General features: G+C 39.3%; 1 protein-coding gene across 1 annotated transcript in view; it reads right to left on the bottom strand.

Annotated features, from left to right (window-relative positions):
* Positions 1-986: 986 nt before the first annotated feature.
* The window catches only part of LOC114551731 (NLR family CARD domain-containing protein 3-like), a 23,307-nt gene continuing 284 nt past the window's right edge, over positions 987-24,009 (bottom strand). The window contains exons 2-17 of the mRNA XM_028572694.1: positions 23,393-23,514; positions 21,451-21,537; positions 21,073-21,235; positions 20,543-20,656; positions 19,506-19,605; positions 17,544-17,785; positions 15,125-15,142; positions 14,926-15,045; positions 14,305-14,408; positions 13,283-13,362; positions 12,046-12,331; positions 9,816-11,580; positions 4,213-4,386; positions 3,702-3,875; positions 1,896-1,942; positions 987-1,772 (exon numbers count right to left, since the gene is read on the bottom strand). Coding sequence (XP_028428495.1) covers positions 1,240-1,772; positions 1,896-1,942; positions 3,702-3,875; positions 4,213-4,386; positions 9,816-11,580; positions 12,046-12,331; positions 13,283-13,362; positions 14,305-14,408; positions 14,926-15,045; positions 15,125-15,142; positions 17,544-17,668 — 3,426 coding nt within the window. The 5' untranslated portion in view covers positions 17,669-17,785; positions 19,506-19,605; positions 20,543-20,656; ... (1 more) ...; positions 21,451-21,537; positions 23,393-23,514 and the 3' untranslated portion in view covers positions 987-1,239. The remainder of the gene's footprint in view (positions 1,773-1,895; positions 1,943-3,701; positions 3,876-4,212; positions 4,387-9,815; positions 11,581-12,045; positions 12,332-13,282; positions 13,363-14,304; positions 14,409-14,925; positions 15,046-15,124; positions 15,143-17,543; positions 17,786-19,505; positions 19,606-20,542; positions 20,657-21,072; positions 21,236-21,450; positions 21,538-23,392; positions 23,515-24,009) is intronic.

Below are 24,009 nucleotides of genomic sequence, written 5' to 3'. Positions count from 1 at the left end.
TACTATTATCTATTAGCAGGGTTCTGTTTCTAGTTAGTTTACCTGTTGGAGGGAATAGAAATACAGTCAGAAAACTCTCTGTTGCGGCATTAAACATTTCAATTATCCTGTCGTGATGGCTTCTTCTAAGTGAAATGTGCCGAAACTTACCAATGTTACAAAATAAAGTTTCCATTTCACTTAATGGCATACAACTGTGACGTTGTCTATGAAAAAACATAATTATATCCGCATTTATGTGGATAATGTTTCACATCTTTCACACTATTAACTGTTTAATTTGCAGGCTACTTAACCTCTGTTAAACATGAGGACGGCAAATTAATGATGAATCCACTTAGAAAAGACTTTCATTCTACTTGTCATCCTCTGTATTTCCCATAGATGAAATATCTACTCACTGTGCAACAGAAAGATCAGCATGGAAAAATGCAATAGTGTCTGTGAGTCTGTAGTTGCTGAGGCTCAGACATCCATGGTGCACAGGAGGTGTGATGCATGGATCCATCTCCCTAGGAACAAACGCTGTGTCGAGGGGGCAAACTTATAACGTGAAACTGATCCTATGGATGATTTGTAGAATATTAAGTGAACAAGGTGTACCTGGTACACCAAACACTGGGCCGTCTTGACTGTCTTAAATCTGCAGATATTTCTGTTACATTAGTCCTATTTACTATTTCATTATTTCATCCATGCGTGGCATTTTCTTTTATTGCTTATCCAAGATGATAAACCTCCAAACAGAACATTTTTGTTCCCGCCTCCACCTCCGCGATCAGCACTTGAACCTCACAGCTGAAGTTATTTTCCATCTGCAGCGGGATAACCCATTGTGATTGGACAAAGAATGACGTTGGGTGTGCATTTATAGTAATTTCCATATTAACTTATGGGAGGAGACAAGGCTGGAGTTCACTGGTTTTAAAAGTTAAAAAGAAAGACCACAAACACATTCACAGTAACTTTATGCTTTTATTGTGAAAAGTCACAGAATTCAACACTAAACATGAAACGTTAACGGCATTTCTACAATTTGATGATCACAGCTTCCATCTTTAAAGGACGGGAAGTGGAAGAAGTTTACAATGTTTACCAGGAATCTGTTCAATCATTCTGTATTATTTCATACAAAAGTTCATTCATTAGTTCATAACAATAATCTGAAATATTTCTGTAAGTGTGATCCTGTACAGACTCAACTGATCAGCAGTGAGAAGCAGGAGGAGACTCTCTGTCCTACACACAACACAGAGACACTGAGGAACCAGAACCATACCAGAACCCAAACCCAGGATAAAGAGGTTCAGTGAATGTGGGGCTGAAGGTGTGGAGGTGGATCAGTGAGTCAGAGGAGACTGAGTAGAAGGACAGAGAGCCAGCAGGACAGTCCACATACACTGCTACTCTACTAGAGACAGAAGAGGAGGAGATGGATGTTCTTCTGTAATTGTGACTGACATAGTAATGACTATCCGAGCAGAACAGACTCCAGGACTCATCATTATATCCAAACAAACTGTAATCACTGTCTCCTTTCCTCCTGATTCCTCTGTAACTCACTGATATATCAACCTCTCCTCTCCTCTCAACCTCCCAGTAACAGCGACCAGTCAGACCATCTCTACACAGCAGCTGAGGCCAGGAGTCAAACCTCTCTGGATGATCAGGATATGGCTGATCCTCCTCCACACATGTCACCTTCCTGTTGTTGTCAGACAGTTTGAGTTTTCTGTTCACTGTGTTTGTGTCCAGTGTGAGTTCACAGGAATCTGAAGGAGAGAAGGAGACACAACACAGCTGCAGTTATTAACCAATCAGCACTCTGATGATGACATCAGAGGGTTGGATGAGTGATGTCACAGTTTGATGAATGAAATTAAAAACACACTTACACTTCCTCAGACCTGGTGTCAACCATCTGACTCCAGCAGGCTCCACCCTGAAAGGAGGAGGGGGGGGGGCATTACATCACTCTCACACACACACACACACAGCTTCATTCTAATCAAATGTAGGGTTGGAATTTATTCATTTTATATTCATATTTGGGCTGTCAATCAGTTAAAATATTTAATTCAGTTTAATTTCCTTTACAGAGTCCAATCATAAGAGAGGTTATCTCAGGACACTTTTGAGATAGAGCAGGTCCAAGTCAGAATTTTATTTTATAGTACACACAACAATCGTCCGCCCTGTAAAGCTGTTTACTGCTCCAAAAATCAGAGGTTCTTATGATAGGCTATTTGTTGTGTATGAGACTGTGTTTCTAGCTTACTTTATTATATAATAATGACTAGGTCATGACAATATTACTGAAACTACAGGTTATTGGGGGGAGAGAGCTCCACCTGGATTACACTGCAACAGAATCTAAAACTGTCCAGTTTGATCCCACTAGGGGAATTTGAACTCATTTTAAGGCTACTGGAAACAATATCTTCAGAATCCTGTTCTTGTTTTAGTACTTTAGTGTTTTATGTCAACTTGACACTTTAGTTTAAATATTGTATAGTACATATTGTGTATGCCATGATTTCCGGTATAAATAAAGGTTAAATAAGAAAATAAAGAGAGAGAGAGAGAGAGAGAGAGAGAGAGGGAGAGAGAGAGAATCAAAATGAAAAACCCACAACAACTGGTCCTATTTACTCATCCGGGGACCTCAAAGCAATCAAAAACACAAATAACACAGTCAGCAATCAACAGGCCTCCCCACAAATTCCAGCCAAGCAGCAGGGGCTTAAGAAACACGTCACCACGCACACACAAAGGCACAGCGGCTACTGACACTGCTCAATCTTTAACACCTAAAGCAAGCAGTAATAGCTGGTAAAATAATTTGACTAAAATGCAGAAAAATCCATTAAACTTACCAAAAGCTGCTCATCATGTGACGAAAAAGTACATCCACCTTTCTTGCATTATCTTTACATCTAAAAATGTAAACAAACCTGCAGCGTATATAATCTATTAAATACATATGAAATTGATAAATATATTTATTTTAGAAATTAATATAGAGGACTTTAATTATAAAAAAACATAATTTTCTGATTGTGACAATCTCTTGGCCAGCAATGAAGGCCTTGCTGGCCCTGACGGCCCACCTCTGATCTACAGATCAAGTCATAACAATTAATATTCTGATTAATAGTGGATGGCTTGTGGGTGAAATAACTTATATATATAATGAGGAAAATATAACTGAATATAGCAGAGAGCAAAACAATCTATGTGGGCATTTACACATTGTTATCATTAGAGGAGTGTCTCATAGAAAACATGTGTGCACAGTGCCTACAGGATTACGGCTGCCAGCGCCACACTATCATGTACATAGACCCAACAATTCCCCCAAGAATAAGCATTTGGTGGACCTTTCTCTGTAGAGAAACATCAACATTACATCACAATCACACATATATTGTGTTTGAACCGCAGGAACTTGGAAAGAGCGTTTTGAGGGACTTTTTGAACTTAGAGTCGGTACTCTCCACAAGAGGAACTTTGTACATTAATTGTTCCAGTTGTCAGTGTACGTCTCTGATGGATCACATGAGCCATGCTTAAAACCCCGGACAGTTCCTTTAACATACAGAGATTTGTCCAAACTAGGAGTTATCATATAAGTTCCTGGAGATGTTCTCCTTCAAAACTTTCTACACAAATATCTCCTTTTTGTTCATCAGTGTTTGTACCTGAGAGTGTCCAGTCTCCAGACAGGATCCTTCCGTCCCGCTGACAGTAGCTTCACTCCTAAGTCTCCTGGATGATCGTAGCTCAGGTCAAGCTCTCTCAGATGGGAGGGGTTGGAGCTCAGAGCTGAGACCAGAGAAGAACAGCCTTCCTCTGAGATCAGACAGCCTGACAGACTGCAAACACACAAAACAACACACAGGAACCCTCTGTCAACAAGTGGAGCCATGTTTTTGTTTTAGGTTTGTTTGTTGTCCAGGTACATTTTGGTCCAGATTTAGGATACACCTTTAAAATCATCTATTCTATTTAATTATTTAACAACAAAAGTAAACAAGGAAATACCCTCATGGAAAGTAACTCTGAGTCTAGAAATTAATAATTATAACTATATATAACTACTGCTGAAGTTTATCGTATTAGCACACACAAAGCTACATGTCATCGGTTTTATCAACTAAAGTTAATCACAGTTTAAATGGTCATCAGTTGAATGGGTTAATGAATCCTGACCTGAGAGTCTCCAGTGTGCAGTGTGGACTCTTCAGTCCAACAGAGATCAGCTTCCCTCCTGAATCGTGCAGGTTGTTGTTGCTCAGGTCCAGCTCTCTCAGACTAGAGGACTGGGAGCTGAGAACTGAGGACAGAGCTTCACAGCTTCTCTCTGACAGGTTACAGACACTTAGTCTGGAGAGAAAACAGGAAACAAGTTATTTATATTTAACTCCTGTTGAAAGATAGCAGAGTATTTAATGATGAATAAATCATACTAACAGAGCTTTGTTGAAGGGACGGTAATGAAGAAAACAGATAACATTTGTGTTTAAATGTTAAGTCTGGACATTTGGTAATAGAGAATATAAAATCCCTTTTAAACACATGTTAAAATTCTTGCTATGTTTTTCAAAACAAGTTGGAAACATGATAACTATTTTTGACTGAATGAGGAGTAAAAACACATCCAGTATTCAAATTCACATGAGATTATAAGTTCTGACACGAGAAGGGCAGTTTAAATGTAATAAAACTTAATGTTTAGAGAAATATCATGTCTGGACATTTGGTGATACAGTATATAAAATCCCTTCTCAGCATGTTTAAATATCTGCTGCTCTACTCTAAACAAGTTGGATACATGATAACTAATTGTGACTGAATTATGCAATATTATACCAGGGGCGGATTGGCCATCTGGCAATTCTGGCAAATGCCAAGGGGGCATGCAGGAATTGAAGTCTTTTACCCTCAAAATTTCCTGGGGGAGACCAGAACCCCCAACCCCATGCTTGACATGTTCCCCCAAAGGCCAATTCTGAGCAATGAAAAACCCTGAAGTATAATTACAGAAAGCCATAAAAACATATTAAAATTGCTGAGTTAGAGAGTTAACCAGACAGCCAATATGTACAGTGTATACATAGAGAAACATACTGTAGAGAATGACAGTAACAGCATAGAAATGGCATAAACAGACAGACAGTATGTGTACATTTGTTATAAACGTGTGATCTTTAAAAAGTAGTAAGCATTGTTTGCCAGTTACTTACATTAAATGTTTAAAAATCTGTTACATAAGGTACTGCTTATATTATTTCACCATCTGTACACAAATGTAATTAGTGAATGCATGTGTCCATGGGTGGGACTGCATGGTAATGTGGGCTGGTGTGACTACAGTGCGAGGGCTGAAATTTTGTTCAAGTCCACCCCTGACGAAAGTGTTTGTTTTTAACGTCATTATTAGCATGACAGTGATGCAGCTAGGACCGAGGTGCTGGCACCAAGGTTCGTAAGTATGACTGAAGTGATAATGACTTTAAATCAAACCCTCTCATGTAATAAAGTGATTATACAACAACGGTTAGCAACGAAATAAAAGTTATATTCAAACTGTATTCATATTGTGGGGCAATTCGCTCTCAAAATGAAGAATAGGAACAGAGACGATTTTGTAGTCCCTCCCTGTTAAATGTTAGTCAGCCAGTCATTAAGCTAACGTTAGCTTTTTAATGGTAGAGATCGTGCAATTTTCCAAAATGTAATAACTACCGCACATATAAACACCAAACTGCTTGGCTAACTTAATCTGGTTAGGACTAAAATATCTACTTAAAGAAATATATTTTTCATTGATAGATTTAGCTACTATACGTCCACAAACTTCATTATTGATGTGTCAGTGGCACAGCTGATGTGATCCAAACACCTGATGTGATCCAAACAGATGATGTGCTCCAACAGCTGATGTCTTCCAACTGCTGATGTGATCGAAACAGTTACTATGATCCACAAAGCTGATGTGATCCAAACTATTCCATAACAGTTAACTCCAGAGTGTTGTAAAAATGTAATTTCATGCAATGATTCACTTCTTATCCTCTTCCAACCATTCATCAAAATTAAGTCCTCCATAGAAATAAAAATTAACAACAAAACGATCCATTGTATCAATGTTGTAGGCTAACGTTACTGTTTTTTTTGATTCAGCCCTAGAAGTTACAATGTCGCCATGGAAATTGTGGAGTAATATTTTATGTGATGCACCAGGTGTGCTCAAATGGCTCTGGGTGTGCTGTCATGCTGATTTGAGTATGTTTTCAATGTCTAGTTGACTAATCAGATTGTTTGGCAGGATCTACTTATTGTATAATCAGGAATAAACAAATGTCCAGTAATGTAAAGTAAAGTAAAGTAAAGTAAAGTAACATGATATTAAAATATAAATTATTTCTGGATCTCAGCCACAGTTCATATTTAATTATTTATGAAGCAATTCTAAATCAGAATAAAATACTTTGGAAACATTCACATTTTTTGATTTTGAAACACAGTGATTTAAAATACTGTGTTTCCAAAGTTTATTGTTCTTGACCTGACCTGAGAGTCTCCAGTGTGCAGTGTGGACTCAGTCCAACAGAGATGAGCTTCCCTCCTGAATCTTGCAGGTTGTTGTTACTTAGGTCCAGCTCTCTCAGCCTATTGGACTGGGAGCTAAGAACTGAGGACAGAGCTTCACAGCTTCTCTCTAACAGATTACAGCCACTCAGTCTGGAGAGACAACCGGAAACAAGACAGATAACATTTGTGTTTAAATGTTGAGTCTAGACTTTTGGTATATTATGTATATTAAATCCCTTTTCAGTTTAAATCCTTTGTTTTATTCTAACAAAGTTGTAGATAAATAATCAAGATTGAATCAGGAATCAAAGTCACATGATATTAAAATATGAATGATTTCTAGATCTGAGCCACAGTTCATATTTCATGCTTTATGACGTGTGATTATGAATAAAAACAAAATACTTTGGAAACATTTAAAGATTTTTCCCAAAATGTAAAATTTTAGTACTGATATGAGGACTGTTTAAATTATATTAAGTTTAAAGTTTATAGAAAGATCTCAAATTAAAGACAAACAGTAACTTGGTCTGACCTGAGAGTCTCCAGTGTGAAGTGTGGACTCTTCAGTCCAACAGATATCAGCTTCCCTCCTGAATCCTGGAGGTTGTTGTTACTCAAGTCCAGCTCTCTCAGACTAGAGGACTGGGAGCTGAGAACTGAGGACATAGCTTCACAGCTTCTCTCTGACAGGTTACAGTCACTCAGTCTGGAGAGACCATAGGAAGGAAACCAGGTATTTACATGTATTGCCTCCCTATCATCCCTATACATAAATTACACTTACAGAGCTTTGTTGGAGGGACAGTAATGAGGAAGACAGATAACATTTGTGTTTTAATGTTAAGGCTGGACTTTTGGTGAGAGAGAATATAAAATCCATTTTAAACACATTACAATTGTTGCTATATTATTCTAAACAAGTTGGAAACATGATAACTAATTGTGACTGAATGAGGAGTAAAAAGACAGCAAGTATTCAAATTCACATGAGATAAAAAAAAATGAGGCTCTCAATCTCAGCTATAGTTCATACTTCATGATTTACGACATATTATAAATAAGAACAAAATGCTTTGGAAACATTCAAAGATTTCTGAATTGTAAAGTTTTAAATCCTGACATTAAAAGGGCGGTTTAATTTAATAAAGCTTAACATTTAGAGTAGTGCTGTCAGTTAAGCTCGTTAACGGCGTTAATGCAAAACCATTATAACGGCATTTTTTTCACATGCTGTTGCAACAACTAGTAACGTTAGAAAAACTATAAAACACCGGATCTAGCTAGACCGGTAACAAAGAAACTTTCATGCGGCACACACTGGTTTGGGCTTGCGAGCCGGCCAAAGAGTAGTAGGGTAACGTTACGTTTTAAGTGGATGGCGAGCGCGAGACGCCGAAATAAATGGATGCCAATAAGATTCTGAATGGAAAGTTTACTTGTAAAAAGTTGCCAAATGGTTCCATTGACAAGACCAAAGTGATCTGTGTGTTTTGTCATTGTGAACTTATCATCGCAGTACGTCCAGTCTGAAATACCACTTGATGGCTAAGCAAACTGCTGATGCAAATTCTCCGTCCCCTCATCAAAGCCAGGTGACAATGGATGACTTCAGACAAAAGCACATTTGCACAAAGCAAGCCGATCCACTTTTCCATGTTAATAATAGCATAAAAATGAGAAAAAAATAATGGGATACAAAAAAACAAGGAACATTTAGGATTAAAAAAAGTGATTAATTGCGATAAATTGCAAGTTAACAATCACATTAATACGATTAATCGCGATTAAATATTTTAATCGTTTGACAGCACTAGTTTAGAGAAATATCATAGAAGAAGACATAACGATTGTGTTCACATGTTGAGTCTGGACTTTTGGTGATACAGTATATGAAATCCCTTCTCAGCATGTTTAAATATATGCTGCTCTACTCTAAACAAGTTGGACAAATTATAATTAATCGTGACTGCATTGAGCAATATTAGACAAGAGGGATTGATTTAACGTCATTATTTGCACGACAGTGATGCGGCTAGGACCGAGGTGCTTGCATCGAGATTAATAAACATGACTGAAGTGATAATATGGAGTTAAATCAAACCTCTCATGTAACAAAGCAATTATACAACAACGGTTTCCAACTAAATAGAAGTTATAATCAAACTGTAGACCTATTGTGGGGCAATTTGCCCTCAAAATAAAGAAAAGCCACAGACGATTTGTAGTGACTCCCTCTTAAAAGAAATCTTAAGTTAACGTTAGCTTTGTAAGGATAGGAATTGTCAAATTTTCCAAAACATAACTACCGCACATGTAAATACCAAACTGCTTGGCTAACTTTTTATTTATATTTTTTTCTCATGGATAGATTTCACTTACTTAATTATTGACATGTCAGTGGCACAGCTGATGTGATCCAAACAACTGATGTGATCCAAACAGCTGATGTGATCCAAACTATTTCAGTAACAGTTAAGTCCAGAGTGTTGCAAAAATGTTGTTTACTTCTCTTCCTCTTCCAACCATTCATCAAAACTAAGTTCTCCACATAAATCAAAATTAACAATAAAACGGCCATTGGATCAATGTTATAGGCTAAGTTACAATATTGCCATGGAAATGGCGGAGTAATATTTTATGTGATGCACCAGGTGTGCTCAAATGGCTCTGGGTATGCTGTTATGCTGATTTGAGTAGTTCTAAATGTGTAGTTGACCAATCAGATTGTCTGGTTGTATCTACTTGTTGTATAATCAGGAATAAACAAATGTCCAGTAATCAAATTCAAATGATAGTAAAAGAAAAATTATTTCTGGATCTCAGCCACAGCTCATATTTAATTATTCATGAAGTGATTCTGAGTCAGAATAAAATACTTTGGAAACATTCAAATTTTTTTATTGTTTCCAAAGTATTTTTCAATACTGTGTTTTCAAAGATTATTGTTATCTGACCTGAGAGTCTTCAGTGTGCAGTGTGGACTCTTCAGTCCAACAGAGATGAGCTTCCCTCCTGAATCCTGCAGGTTGTTGTTACTCAGGTCCAGCTCTCTCAGACTAGAGGACTGGGAGCTGATAACTGAAGACAGAGCTTCACAGCTTCTCTCTGACAGGTTACAGACACTCCGTCTGGAGAGACAACAGGAAGCCAACAATTTATTTTTCTCTCCTGTTGAAAGATATCATAGTATTTATTGATGAATACATCCCACTTACAGAGCTTTGTTGGAGGCTTTGACCACTGGCAGCAGCCTCAGAAGAGTCTCCTCTGAAGCAAAGTATTTCTTCAGGTCAAACACATCCAGATCTTCTTCTGATGACAGTAAGATGAAGACCAGAGCTGACCACTGAGCAGGAGACAGATTATCTGTGGAGAGACTCCCTGATCTCAGGGCCTGTTGAATCTCCTCCAATAGAGATCGATCATTCAGTTCATTCAGACAGTGGAATAGATTTATGCTTCTCTCTGCAGACAGATTCTCATTGATCTTCTTCTTGATGTACTCCATTTCTTCTTGTTTTGTCTCTGAGTTACTTCCTGTTTGTGTCAGCAGACCTCGTAAGAGATTATGATTGGTCTGCAGTGAAAGACCCAGGAGGAAGCGGAGGAACAAGTCCAGGTGTACATTTGGACTCTGTAAGGCCTCGTCCACAGCACTCTGGTAGAACTGTGTTGATGTTGTTTGTTTTCCTGACAGCAGGTTGACTCCAGAGTTGGTGAATGTCAGATGGACATGAAGAGCAGCCAGAAACTCCTGAACACTCAGATGGACGAAGCAGAACACCTGGTCCTGGTACAGTCCTCTCTCCTCTTTAAAGATCTGTGTGAACACTCCTGAGTACACTGAGGCTACTGTGATATCGATGCCACACTCTGTCAGGTCTGATTCATAGAAGATCAGGTTGCCTTTCTGCAGCTGCTCAAAAGCCAGTTTTCCCAGAGACTCAATCATCTTTCTGGTGTCTGGACTCCAGTGTGTATCCGACCCAGCTCCTCCATCATACTTGATGTTCTTCACTTTGGACTGAACCACCAGGAAGTGGATGTACATCTCAGTCAGGGTCTTGGGCAGCTTTCCTCCCTCTCTGGTCTTCAACATGTCCTCCAGAACTGTAGCAGTGATCCAGCAGAAGATTGGGATGTGACACATGATGTGGAGGCTTCGTGATGTCTTGATGTGGGAGATGATTCTGTTGGCCTGCTCCTCATCTCTGAATCTCTTCCTGAAGTACTCCTTCTTCTGTGGGTCAGTGAACCCTCTGACCTCTGTCATCATGTCAACACACTCAGGAGGGATCTGATTGGCTGCTGCAGGTCGTGTGGTTATCCAGAGGCGAGCAGAGGAAAGCAGTTTCCCCCTGATGAGGTTTGTCAGCAGCACACCCACTGAGGTGGACTCTGTAACATCAGTCAGGATTTTAGTGTTGAGGAAGTCCAGAGGAAGTCGACACTCATCCAGACCGTCAAAGATGAACACAACCGGGAACTCTTCAAACCTGCAGATTCCTGCTTCTTTGGTTTCACTAAAGAACAAATGAACAAGTTCCACCAAGCTGTACTTTTCCTCTTTCAGCACATTCAGCTCTCTGAAGGTGAATGGAAATGTGAACTGGATGTCCTGGTTGGCTTTGTCTTCAGCCCAGTCCAGAGTAAACTTCTGTGTTAAGACTGTTTTCCCGATGCCAGGCACTCCCTTTGTCATCACTGTTCTGATTGGTTCATCTCTTCCAGGTGGAGTTTTAAAGATGTCTTCTTGTCTGATTGTTGTTTCTGGTCTGTCTGGTTTCCTGGATGCTGTTTCAATCTGTCTGACCTCATGTTCAGTATTGACCTCTGCAGACCCTCCCTTTATGATGTAGATCTCTGTGAACATCTGATTCAGAAGGGTTTTGTTTCCTGCTTTAGCAATCCCCTCAAACACAAGCTGGAACGTCTTATGTAAGTTGGATTTGATGTTTCGCTGGCACGCAGCAAGAATCTCTGAATGAATAAAACTATGAAATCAATGACGGTTTGTTCTGGTGAATGTGCACATTTCTGTATTCATGAAATCTATTCAGCCCATTTGACGACAAGGTACTGAATATGTTAACTATTGTAAAATGACTTTGTATTCCTAAAAAACAACTGATATGTTTGGTGTCTCCGTCATACATCTATGAACTCTTCATTGTCCAAAGAGGGAATTAATATTGCCCAAGCAGTATCTTACAGTGATATCAGTGTGTGCAAATCTTATCCAGCAGAGTAAACAAAAACAGTCTGACTTTAAATTTTGTTTCTTGTGGATATTTGGTAGCTTGTTCTGTTGTTGTCAACACAACGTGTATCTTTGTAGATAAGGGGGAGACATTGGTAATAAAAGTTAATGTTTGTTGAAGACTGATATATACGTTTGATCTTTGTTACATCCATTTTTTTTAATTCATAATGATTATGACTTACCTGCAGGTTCATAGATGATGTTTGTTAAATTCTTCACTAGATCATTTTGATCGATCTTCACTAAAACTATTCTGGTCACATTAATAGTGTTTATACTGTAGGTCTGGAACATAATATCCACTGTGTTCAGCCTGTTTACATTCTCCAGTTTACTCTTTTGGATTGCTGGGAAGTTTTTTAGGGTCCCTTTCTGCTGCAGGTACCACTTAAATTTTTCAAAGTCCTCAGCTCCCAAGTCTTCTAAAGTTGTTAAGACGACTTCTTTAGGTGTCTCCATCTTTTGTCCCTGCAAAGATCCAAAAGATACCAAAAAGTACACCGTCACTTAACAGAATTTTTTGGGGAGTTTTAAAATACTCAGATTATCAAAACAGACCAGTTTTGTAAATTGTGTTATGATGACATTTGTGTAAACAAATAATTCAATATTCATTCTGCTCAAAGATTGAGATGGCTGTTGATGAAACATAAATTGGCCAATTATTTAGATAAAGCCTGGGAGAAGAGGAAAAAAGCTCTTTATCGAGTGTAGATGAGAACTAGTTGTTTGCGTGTGTACATGTATATACATATGTGTATGTGTATATGTGTGTATGTCTATATATTTGTATTCATGTATTTGTCCGAAAGATTTGTATATGCAACAGGAAGATGTTTGTTAAATAAGTAAATTTGTGGTGTCTTGTAATCCCATGTGGGATGGGCCAAAATGTTTTGCATGACACAAAAATAAAATATAACTAACTAACTAACTAACATTCATGGATGATTATATAATGGTAATTAATAAACCAAAAGTAAAGATTCTACATTAATTCTATTAGACTTCAGTGTTTCATCTGATACAGTGGATCACTGTATCATACTTGAGAGGCTCAGGCAGTGGATGGAAATGTTTGGATCAGCTCTGGAGTGGTTATCTTCTTACCTTTCAGTTATTGTTCATTATTATACTCCGTCATCTAAATCTATGTCTCAAGGTTCTGTCCGGAATCCGATGCGGTTTGCTTCATACATTCATCTTTGCTTTCTCTTAGTAAAATATGAAGTAATTTAAAAGATATCTCCGCAGAATCAGAATTTACTTTAGTGTCATTGTAAGGAGATAGAACAAAATTGTGTGCTACTCTTTGGTGCAACATAAAAAACATAACAATGACAATCCTCTGGTCTATAAAATGCACCAGATGAGTGTGAACACGATAGATGTAAAAGTAGTTGTTGAACATGTACATACCATACATATGGAGTCCAGGTGTGTTTGATGCTGCTGAGCAGACTGACCACTGGGAACTTGTGAGATCTCCTGGTCCACTCGGTGGAGGAATCAGGAAGAATTAGCTCACATTATGCAATGGTGAAGTCCCTTCAGTTGGCCTCAAAAAGATTTACTGCCCCAGATGAAGGAGTTCAAGTATCTCAGGTTTCCTCCTGTTCATTATGTACATCCTTCCTCTGGGAAAGATCCACCATCATGGCCTCTGTATCCACTGCTGGGTAGACAACACTTACCTTTATCTCTTCTCCAAAACCGCAGCTACCCACTCCACTATCACTACCTACCTTCCAGCCGTGCCTGCCCTTTGCCGCTACAGAAACACTTATCCATGCCCTCATGACCTCCAGACACGCCTACTACAATAGCATCCTTTATGTTAAACCCAATAAGAGCCTCAATAAACTCCAATATGTCCAAACCTTTGCTGCCCGCATGTTCACTAGCACCTCCCGCAGAGACCACATAACCACTGACCAAGCACCAAACCTGGAGGGACAGGTCTTTGCAGCTGCTACCCCCTCCCTCTGGCACACCTTCACCAACTACATCCAGAAGCCTACTTTGGAGGTTTCTGGGAACAACAAGAGATTATATTTCTCTATCTCTGTGTAGTAATCATTCTTGTACATATGAAATATGTAAAAGAGTGGAGGCATATCTCTTCACTGAGAGAACTAAGGTAACAATGTAACTGGATGTCTTCACTTGGTTTGTTTGAACAAACCTAATATGCACACAAAACAAGTCAATATTGGGTCGAACCAAATCTAAAACAACAGAAAATATTGTCTGATGAGAACAACTGAATATTAGAACAAAACATGAGTACACGGCAGAGTTTTGCTCTAAAACTGAGCTACAACACCAGAGAACGATGCTCCAAAGCCGAACAGGCTGGAAAGATAATCAACAGTGTTTGATGGATCAGACCAACTGGAAGGCAGCACAGTTTCTTTTGTTCTCAGTTTTAAATCCTCACCTTTGATCAACAGAGTGACGTCCATCTTTGGAGGCCACAGGTAAACCCTTAGACAGGTCGCTCTTCATGGACACACAGCTGGGTTCTGGTTCTTCCAGCTTTCTCCTGATAGAAACATATAAAAACTGAATATAATCTGCACTGTACCCAGAACACTGCAACAATGGATTGTGGATACATTTCAAACAATATTTGCTCATTGTTTTGTCATGCCATCCAGGAGAACAGTGTTCTCACTGAAACACAACAGTTTTAAATGTACAGAGTGAATTCATGTGAAACACACAGGTGGGCTGCATCTTGTAGACCACAATCAGATATGCATGGTAAGGAGCAGGTTGCTTGTGGGTTTCCCCCTGCTGTGCTGTTATTCTTGGCAAGGCCATCTGCAACCTGCGCTAGTAGAGAATTATGGGTGGCCACTCATAATCCTCTACTAGGGCAGGTTGCAAAAGTCCAGTTCAGACCAAAGATTCTGGACGAGACAGGTTGAAACTTGCAGATACTTGCAATTGATTACTACAATGCGCCGGTCTGCAGTGTTCTGAAAGCTGAGAGTTTACACTGATGACTCACAAATGAGAATCAGACACAAACACTCTGTTCAGTTTGAAATGTTCACCTTGGATCAACAGAATGATGTCCTTCTTTGAAGGTCTTAGGTAAATCCTTAGACCGGTCACTCTTGAAGGACACACAGCTGGGTTCAGGTTCAGGAGACTCTGGTCTCTGCTGCCGGATCCTGAAGCAAGTTAAAAAATGTTTTAACACAGACAAATGTTTTTTTTTTCAAATATTAGTAATGTTTGTCAGTTTCTTACCTTCCATCAGCAGATAGTCTAAAGAAAAAGAGGAAGAGCATCTGTATCAGTACTACTGATAAGAACTGATACTTATACCAAATATAATAATACAACAGGCTATATACATAATTATTAACCACTTAGTTTTTGTCAGAAACATGTTTAAAATCCAAAAAACTATCAGGTTCAGGTTCATGTTCAGGTCTCTGATGGGTCCTGATAGAAAAACACATTTATTGAAGACCACATGTTTAGTTAAAGACTCCCTGCTTAACATAACTGACAAAATATATAATTAAAATAAATATGTATTTAAGCCTAATAATTAAAAATAAATGCCAATAATGACTTACTTTCTGACAGAAACACATTGATTAAAACTTGAGCCCGACCGATATTATCGGCCGATATATGGCGGGCTGATATTATATTTAAAAAATAAAATAAAAACATAGGAAACCCCATCCATTCAACCATGCTCTGAGTGTTGGCGTTGCATAGTTTGTCCACCAGAGGGCGCTCTTATTACTTGAGGTCGAAACCGATGAATCGGTACCGATAGTTGATTGGTGGAACTATCGTTATCGTCAAAAATCCATACAGATAGTTTTTCCTGGTTCCGTCTGTTGCTGGAGCGGCTGAGAAGCGTGCGCGGTCATTCATTCCACAGTACACAGAGCTGAGAAGGGTCTGCTGGCATCATGCATTACAATAGCTCCTCTAGAGGAGAAATAAAAACTAGCACTGATGCCTCGTGTTGTTTATTTTCGACACGTGTTACTGTGCGCTGCACGGAGAGCACATGCTGTGCAGACAAGGCTGACATCAGATGCGCTTTTAAAGCATCGACAGCAAAAAGGTATGTATGCAGTACATTTTGTCATATCATTATAAAGTTATTAATTTGTTGAATAGATGCTGCATTAGTAGAGAGAGAACAGCACAACAGTATGTTTGTTTGCTTTCGAGGCTGAGATGACGCTAAACATTAGCAGTAGGCTAACTAACCTCAAGCGGTTAAAACACTGACAAAAAAAATAACGCAAGTCCGACCCAAATCGTCCACGATCCGTCTAGTGTATACACAGTGTTGAGTTCTGTTGTTCTGTTGACAGTTGAGTTGAGTTCTGTTGCTCTGATTGGTTGTAGGTCTATCTAAACTCGAGGTTTCTTGAAAAAAACCTGCTCCCGACCAGGTTAGGTTCACAGACTCAGTTACCATAGTAACTGACTCTGAAGTTAAGTTACCATAGTAATTGAGCCTGAGGTTAATGGTGCGTTCCAGGCAACCAGTAACTTGTGTTTTCACAACCTTCTACACGTGAAAGTGCCTGGAACGGCAGTCAAACTCGTAACTTACTACTCGTGAACTCGTACCAGATCGTTGTACTCCCAGTTCCAGTTTTTGAAGTCACACACACATAAACAACAATGGCAACCCCCGTTGATGCTGTACAGACGCGGTTTATTAACAGTGATAAGTATAAATAAATAGACATAAATAGGCAACGTAAAGTAACCTATACAGATAACGTCAACTTTAGGTAGCCGCTAGCTAACGCTAGCTAGAAGGGTTTGCGGTGACTTTGCCTGGAACGCTACCAAGTCGTAAGTCGTGACTTGAAGTCATAACTTACGGGCTAAAAACTGTGTCTGGAACACAGCATTAGTTCCCTCTCTTTCATATGTTAAGTTTTATGTTTTTATGTTCTTTTGTGAACATAAAACAAAAAAGTTTATTTTCAAACAGCATTATCATATTATTTTAGTGAGGAATCATGAATGACTACAAATAACTAATGTTAGTGAAATATGTTTATATTTTGTTACGTGTATCTGGATTTAAAAAATATATATATAATTGGATTTTTGAATCACCAAATATTTGTATCGATATCGGCCTTCAAATTAAAACAATCAAAATATCCTTTATAAGATTCTACTTTAATAAGATGCCACTGTTTTTCAGGAGAAGTTGGTTCTTTCAAATGTTTTGTAATGTTGCTGACTTCATAAAGTAAATGAAACCATTTCACAGCCGCTGCTTTGACCAATCAGCTCCCTAGTTCACTCAGAGCTGTGGAGATCTGCCAATGAGAGGCTAATAAATAACTAAAGGAGACATAACAGCAGGAATATCTGTAGTAATAGTACAGTGTAGTGTAGTAATATCCTACATACTGCTGATTGTGGGGACGTTTTATGAAACTAATAATAAGGTTATTGTATACCGGTGGCCATCTTTTCCAGGGAGTGGTCTGAGAGATCCCTCAGATCAGATGTTAATACCAGGTGAAAACAGGGCCATAGATATCCCAGAGTTCACCTGGACGACAGGCTACAGTGGGCTGGAAACACAGAGACCCTCTACAAGAAGACCCCACACCCAATGAGACAACACTACTTCTAGTTTGTTGGAGGTTTCACAACAACTCACCTAAGTCTTCGACGCTTTATTTCAATAAGTTCCTCCCTTTCCTTCCGTCTTCGACACTTCCTTCTCTCCTCCATTTTAATTCTCCTCCTCTCCATTTGAATTCGCTTCCTCACCCTTTTCCCCATTCTAATCTCCCTTACAGGTCGCCTTGTTTTTAAAGTAGTGGTGTCTCAATGGACCGGTCACTCTTCGTAGACACACAGCTGTGTTCAGGTTGAGCAGGGTCTGGTCTCTGATGGGTCCTGGTAGAAAGAGAGGAAGACCACTTTTTAATCTCCAGAACCAGAAGCTGCTAGAGAAACTAGAAGCTATCAAGCAGAAAATAAAGTCTGAAGCTCTTCACTGAATGATTTCTGCTCTCTGCTCATCCTGCTCTGTCATTCATTCTCTTTCTGGGAGAACAGGGACATTGGAAAGACTCCAGGACTAATGTCATCTTTCTGTCCTCTAATGGAGACAAGACTCCAGGACTAATGTCATCTTTCTGTCCTCTAATGGAGACAAGACTCCAGGACTAATGTCATCTTTCTGTCCTCTAATGGAGACAAGACTCCAGGACTAATGTCATCTTTCTGTCCTCTAATGCAGTGGTTCCCAACCTGGGGTCCGGGCACCCCCAGGGGGGGCGGCAAAGATCACAGGGGGTGCGCGAGTCTTTATCTGGTTTGAGGTTGAGGTAAAAAGAAAATATTTGCACATGTTAAACAAATTATGATAATACACTAGAATATATAATGTATACATAAGTCTGTATAAAAACTATATATTTTGTTGTATCCTCGTTTTTCCTGCTGCCACAGCATCACTATTTCATGAATGAAACATGGTGGAGAAACATAACAGTGCTGATAACTCCTCTGTATCAAAAAAGAAAGTAAGGCTCTATCTCGAGAGTTACCTCAACTTCGGTTTCGGGGGGGGCTCAGCTTTTCTTAGACATGAGTAGGGGGGGCGCCAAGGAAAAAAGGTTGGGAACCACTGCTCTAATGGACACAAGACTCCAGGACTAATGTCATCTTTCTGTCTTCTAAAGGAGAGAAGACTCAGGACTAATGTCATCTTTCTGTCCTCTAATGGAGAGAAGACTCCAGGACTAATGTCATCTTTCTGTCCTCTAATTGAGACAAGACTCCAGGACTAATGTCATCTTTCTGTCCTCTAATGGAGACAAGACTCCATTATGACAATCAGTCTCACCTTTCTGTCCTGTGCATCCTCCTCCACACATCACTACAACAGTAACAGAGGCATTTAGGTCACTACATTTTATTCTGAAAGGTCCCAGAGGAAACAGTAGAGTCCTGTTGTTTTCTGACAGCAGGAGAAAGGCTTGGACCCCCCCCCACCCCGACATCTTCAAACTCAGCCTTCATTTAGATCTCAACTACACAGCCGTAAAGTTTTCTGACTGCAGCCTCACGGTTGGGACAGAGAGACGTAGAAACATCTGGCAAAGTATTTAAAACCTCCTCTGTAGTAGTTCATGTTACAACATGGAGATTTATCTTCATCACAAGAGTCCTTAACACTTTCTCAGGAAATAAGAAGTGAAGTAGAAACATTATATTTAACATTACAGAGCCAGAAACTAACCCTGAAGAGACCAAAGACTAACGTGTTGTTAAAGTACCAAACAGCATCTTGCACGATCTGATATCACCAAGTAATTAACAGTCCAGGATCAATGACAAAGTTGTTTGCCCTGGATTAACATTTTAACCAACCAATCAGTGGCACGTTTTGCTTGTGATGTCATTAATAGTGCGACGTGATGGCAAATTCAAAAAAGAAAAAAAACGTCTGCCAGTTTCACTATCGTAACGGCCGCCTGTTCCAGAGCTGCCAAAGATGCTTCACTATCGTGCTTAAAAGGTAAGATTTAGCCTACTTCCAAGAGTTTGAACATCTTCAAAACATTATAGAGTTGATGTGTAGCTAGGCTGATCGTGCACAGCATCTTACAGTTTCTTCACATGGTCCAAAGAGTTGATGATGAAAAGTTGATGAAGAAGAACTCAGGTGAGTTGTTTCCTGATGAGTCACAGCTCCACCTGTCAGGAAGCTGATTTTCACAATAAGAGAAAAAAAACGTTATTGTTAAACAGACTCAGTGGAAGAAGTACTCCAAACTATTAATACTACACGGTGAAAATACTCAGTCCAAGTTCCTGCTCTGTTACTAAGTGTACTTGATGTAGAAGTAGCAGTGAGAGAGCTGATTCTCTGGAACATTACATCATGTTTGACTGCTGATTCATACTTTGTGTGTAAACTGTGAATGTGCAGAGTAACACACTGTCAGATAAATGGAGGACAATAACAAGGGGAGCCACTTCTTTGAAACCTCCATAAGCTGCTGAGAGGCTGAGTCAGGGAACAATCAACACTTGTATGACACGCAGTTTGAATAACTCAGTTCCCCTCCATGAAATGTGTTTACAGATTTATTGTCCATTTGAAAATAGGAAAATACTAAAACAAACAATGTAATCTAGTAGCAGGAAAAATGGCCTACTGTAAGAACGTGGATGTGGTGAATGGTTCACCTTTGAGTTTGCTGTGAAACTTGCTGTCAACAGAAAATGAAGAACCCAAACTCCCCCCTCTCCCTATTCAATAGAAGATGATTATTGTGATTAAAGCAAGTATTGAGACATGTTATCAGGGCGTTGGACTGGGGGGGAAAAGGGGACTGATTACCCAGAAAGATGCTAGAAAGAATAGCTGTGGATGCGGGGAGGGGCCCATAGAAAATGCCTTTCTACAGGGCCCAGAATTTTGTGCTACAGCCCTACATGTTACTGCAGTAAAAGTACTAATAGCATAGAGTAGAGTAACAGCAGCTGGCTGAGCAGATAACTAACGTGGAGAGAAAACAGACAGACTCTCTGCTCACTGTTCTCTGGACTTTAACAGTGAAAACCTCTACAGAGAACTCCACATTAGAGCCAAAGGGGCATCACTGTGTTTCATCATCTAACAGGAGAGCCAGAACTAACCAGTTTCTAGCTGAACTCAGGCAGCTTCGTCAGGAGGAGGAAGAGGACAGAAAGAATCCTGGAGAACCAGAAACACTCTGACTAAAGAGATCAGTGGAGCGAAGAGGAGCTACACTGAAAAGATGCAGAACAAGTATTCAGATAACAAGGCTGCGTCAGAGCTGATTCTCTGGAACATTACATAATGTTTTACTGCTGATTCAGACTTTGTGTGTAAACTGTGAATGTGCAGAGTAACATGCTGTCAGATAAATGGAGGACAATAACAAGTACAAGCTTTCCTTCTGAGATTAGATCAAGTATTCAGACATGTTACTGCAGTAAAAGTACAAATAGCACATTGATGACATGTTACTGCAGTAAAAGTACTAATAGCACATTGATGACATGTTACTGCAGTAAAAGTACTAATAGCACAGTGTGAAGTTCCAGCAGCTGGCTGAGCAGATAACTAACGTGGAGAGAAAACAGACAGACTCTCTGGTCCCTGAACTCAACACAATATGAAAATGAAAAAGTGAAAAACTTACGTACTGGACTGCTCTGATTGGAGGTTTCTCACGCTGCAGCTGGACCTGGAAGACCTCTGGGACACCCAGACATCTTATTGTGTGTGTCTCTGACAGCAAAACAACCAACCTGTTTCAGCTTCATCAGGAGGAGGAGGAGGAAGAGGAGGAGACAGAAAGAATCCTGTAGAACCACAAATATTGTGACAACAGAGATCAGAGGAGCAGTAACTCTTTATAACAACCAGCAGTGATGAACAGGAAATTAAACTTCAGTTAAAAGTTATTTTAACTGTCAACAAACAATGACATGATGATTTATAACGTTACTGATTATTGGTAATGTTGTCATCTGTTATTTTAGAGAGAAATACCAAAATACAGAACAATCCAACTAACCCAAAGTCCCCAGTTTGTTTTCATCTCTGAGCTGGAGAGTGACATCATGGCGCCCTCTGGTGACATCAGCAGGAACTACAAGCAGAGCTCCACCAAACATATTCACACATTAAAACATGTTTACAGATTTTATTAGTTTAATTTTTGTTTTTATCTTACACACTCACCCCCCTTTTTAAATTACATGTTATTATATTTTATGTATTTATTTTGTAATACTATATCCCTTTCTTTTATTATATATACACATTTATTATTTTTAATTAATTATTTATACTTTATATACTTACTTTATTATATATACTTTCATTTCTTTTTTGCATAAAGACAGTAAATCTGAAAGATATGAATGTTTCTATGAATGATTATCTGGCCTTTGAGGTGATGTATTGCTCCTCTAATGGATCCATGTGAAGAATGGTGATGTAATGGAGGTGTGAGAGTGTAATGGTGATGTAATGGAGGTGTGAGAGTGTAATGGTGATGTAATGGAGGTGTGAGAGTGTAATGGTGATGTAATGGAGGTGTGAGAGTGTCATGGTGATGTAATGGAGGTGTGAGAGTGTCATGGTGATGTAATGGAGGTGTGAGAGTGTCATGGTGATGTAATGGAGGTGTGAGAGTGTAATGGTGATGTAATGGAGGTGTGAGAGTGTAATGGTGATGTAATGGAGGTGTGAGAGTGTCATGGTGACGTAATGGAGGTGTGAGAGTGTCATGTGTTCCTCTGAGATGAAGTGAAGGACTAAATGGTTGAATCCAAGCTGCAGCAGTGCTGCTGTGTGCTGTCATGGTGTCTGATCAACAGAGAGAGCAGACAGACTCCAGGAGGACACATTTAAAAGATGCTTCTCCTGAAAGAAGAACTAAAGAACCAGCAGTCAGCTGGCTGCTGGTTCTGGAACATTCTCTCAGACACACGTTGGACCAGCTGACCTCCATCTTCTCTAAATTATCTCTAAATAACACCAAGGATTCACTCTCATCCAGCACACATTAACTCACTATTTCTTCTATCATATATTATATATGTTCACACATCAGGATCCCAATAACTATGTAAACATAAGCAGGATTTATGGGGGACTTTTTACAAGGTTTTGTTCCTTTTTTTAAGGTTTTTGTCACGTTTTCAGACCTTTTTGCTGCTTTTTTCTATGTTTTTGTTGCTTTTTTCTATGTTTTTGTTGCTTTTTTCAGAGTTTTAATCGCCTTTTTGGACAATTTTTTACGTTTTTGCTGCTCTTTTTTCTATGTTTTTTGGGTATACGTGCAGTTTAGTGTCCCAAATTCCCCTTAATATAACCCCGTTTGTACAGGTCCTATCCCCTGACCAATTGGCTATCCTAACCTTAACCACTCGAGGTCAAATGCTAACCCCAACCAATGGAGCTGCTTCGTAGGGCGGGTCTTGATGTGGCCATAGTGGAATTTGGGACACTAAACTGCACACAAACGATGTTGTTGTTGCTTTTTTCAGAGTTTTAGTCGCCTTTATGGAATATATTTTATTAATAATTTACTTTTTTCGATATTTTAGCCCAAAGTCCACAGAGGCAGCATGGTCGGTAACTTAACTTCATCAGAGCAGCTGTAAAAGATGATTGCATTTCATTGGACAATTCTGTCTTATAATGACAATAAAGCCAAACGTTGAACATTGAACCTTTTAGCAGAACCATGAGAGTTGTGTTGTGTCCCACTTTACTCTGATGGAGACAACCATTTGTTTTCTGACAGCTGGAGAAAGGAAATAAAGATCAGCTGTTTGATTCCAGTAAATCACCAACATGGAGATTTATATTCAACACAAGAGTCCTCCACACTTCCTCAGGAAATAAGAAGTGAAGTAGAAACATTATATTTAACATTACAGAGCCAGAAACTAACCCTGAAGAGACCAAAGACTAACATGTTGTTAAAGTATCAAACAGCAACTTACAGTTTCTTCAAACAGTCCAAAGAGTTGATGAAGAAGAGTTGATGAAGAAGAGGGTCACTCTCCACCTGGAGAGAAATGTCTGACACAGGTGAGCTGTTACCTGGAATGAGTCCCAGCTCCACCTGTCAGGAAGCAGACAGGAAGTGATGCAACAGGAGCAGATTTTCACAATAAAAGTACATTTGGACTGCTGCTGATGCTCCGTTACTGACTGAAAGATGTAATGACTGTAGACACTGACTACTCATTACACAAGCTGAACATGTTTCCTAAAATATGAAATCCATCCCCCCACCCTCTGTCTTCTTTCCTCACTGATACCAACAGTGAAGTCTTCAACACAAACATATTAATGTGGGAGTGAATCAAACCTCCAACAGACCCAATCAAACAGCTTTTCTGTCCCATTGATGACATGTTACTGCAGTAAAAGTACTAATAGCACATTGATGACATGTTACTGCAGTAAAAGTACTAATAGCACATTGATGACATGTTACTGTAGTAAAAGTACTAATAGCACAGTGTGAAGTTCCAGCAGCTGGCTGAGCAGATAACTAACGTGGAGAGAAAACAGACAGACTCTCTGGTCCCTGAACTCAACACAATATGAAAAT

The sequence above is a fragment of the Perca flavescens genome, unplaced genomic scaffold (genome assembly GCF_004354835.1).
Source record: "Perca flavescens isolate YP-PL-M2 unplaced genomic scaffold, PFLA_1.0 EPR50_1.1_unplaced_scaf_4, whole genome shotgun sequence".
Lineage (NCBI taxonomy): Eukaryota > Metazoa > Chordata > Actinopteri > Perciformes > Percidae > Perca > Perca flavescens.
The sequence above is the reverse complement of the archived record's forward strand: the minus strand, read 5'-3'. Positions and strand labels throughout refer to the sequence as shown.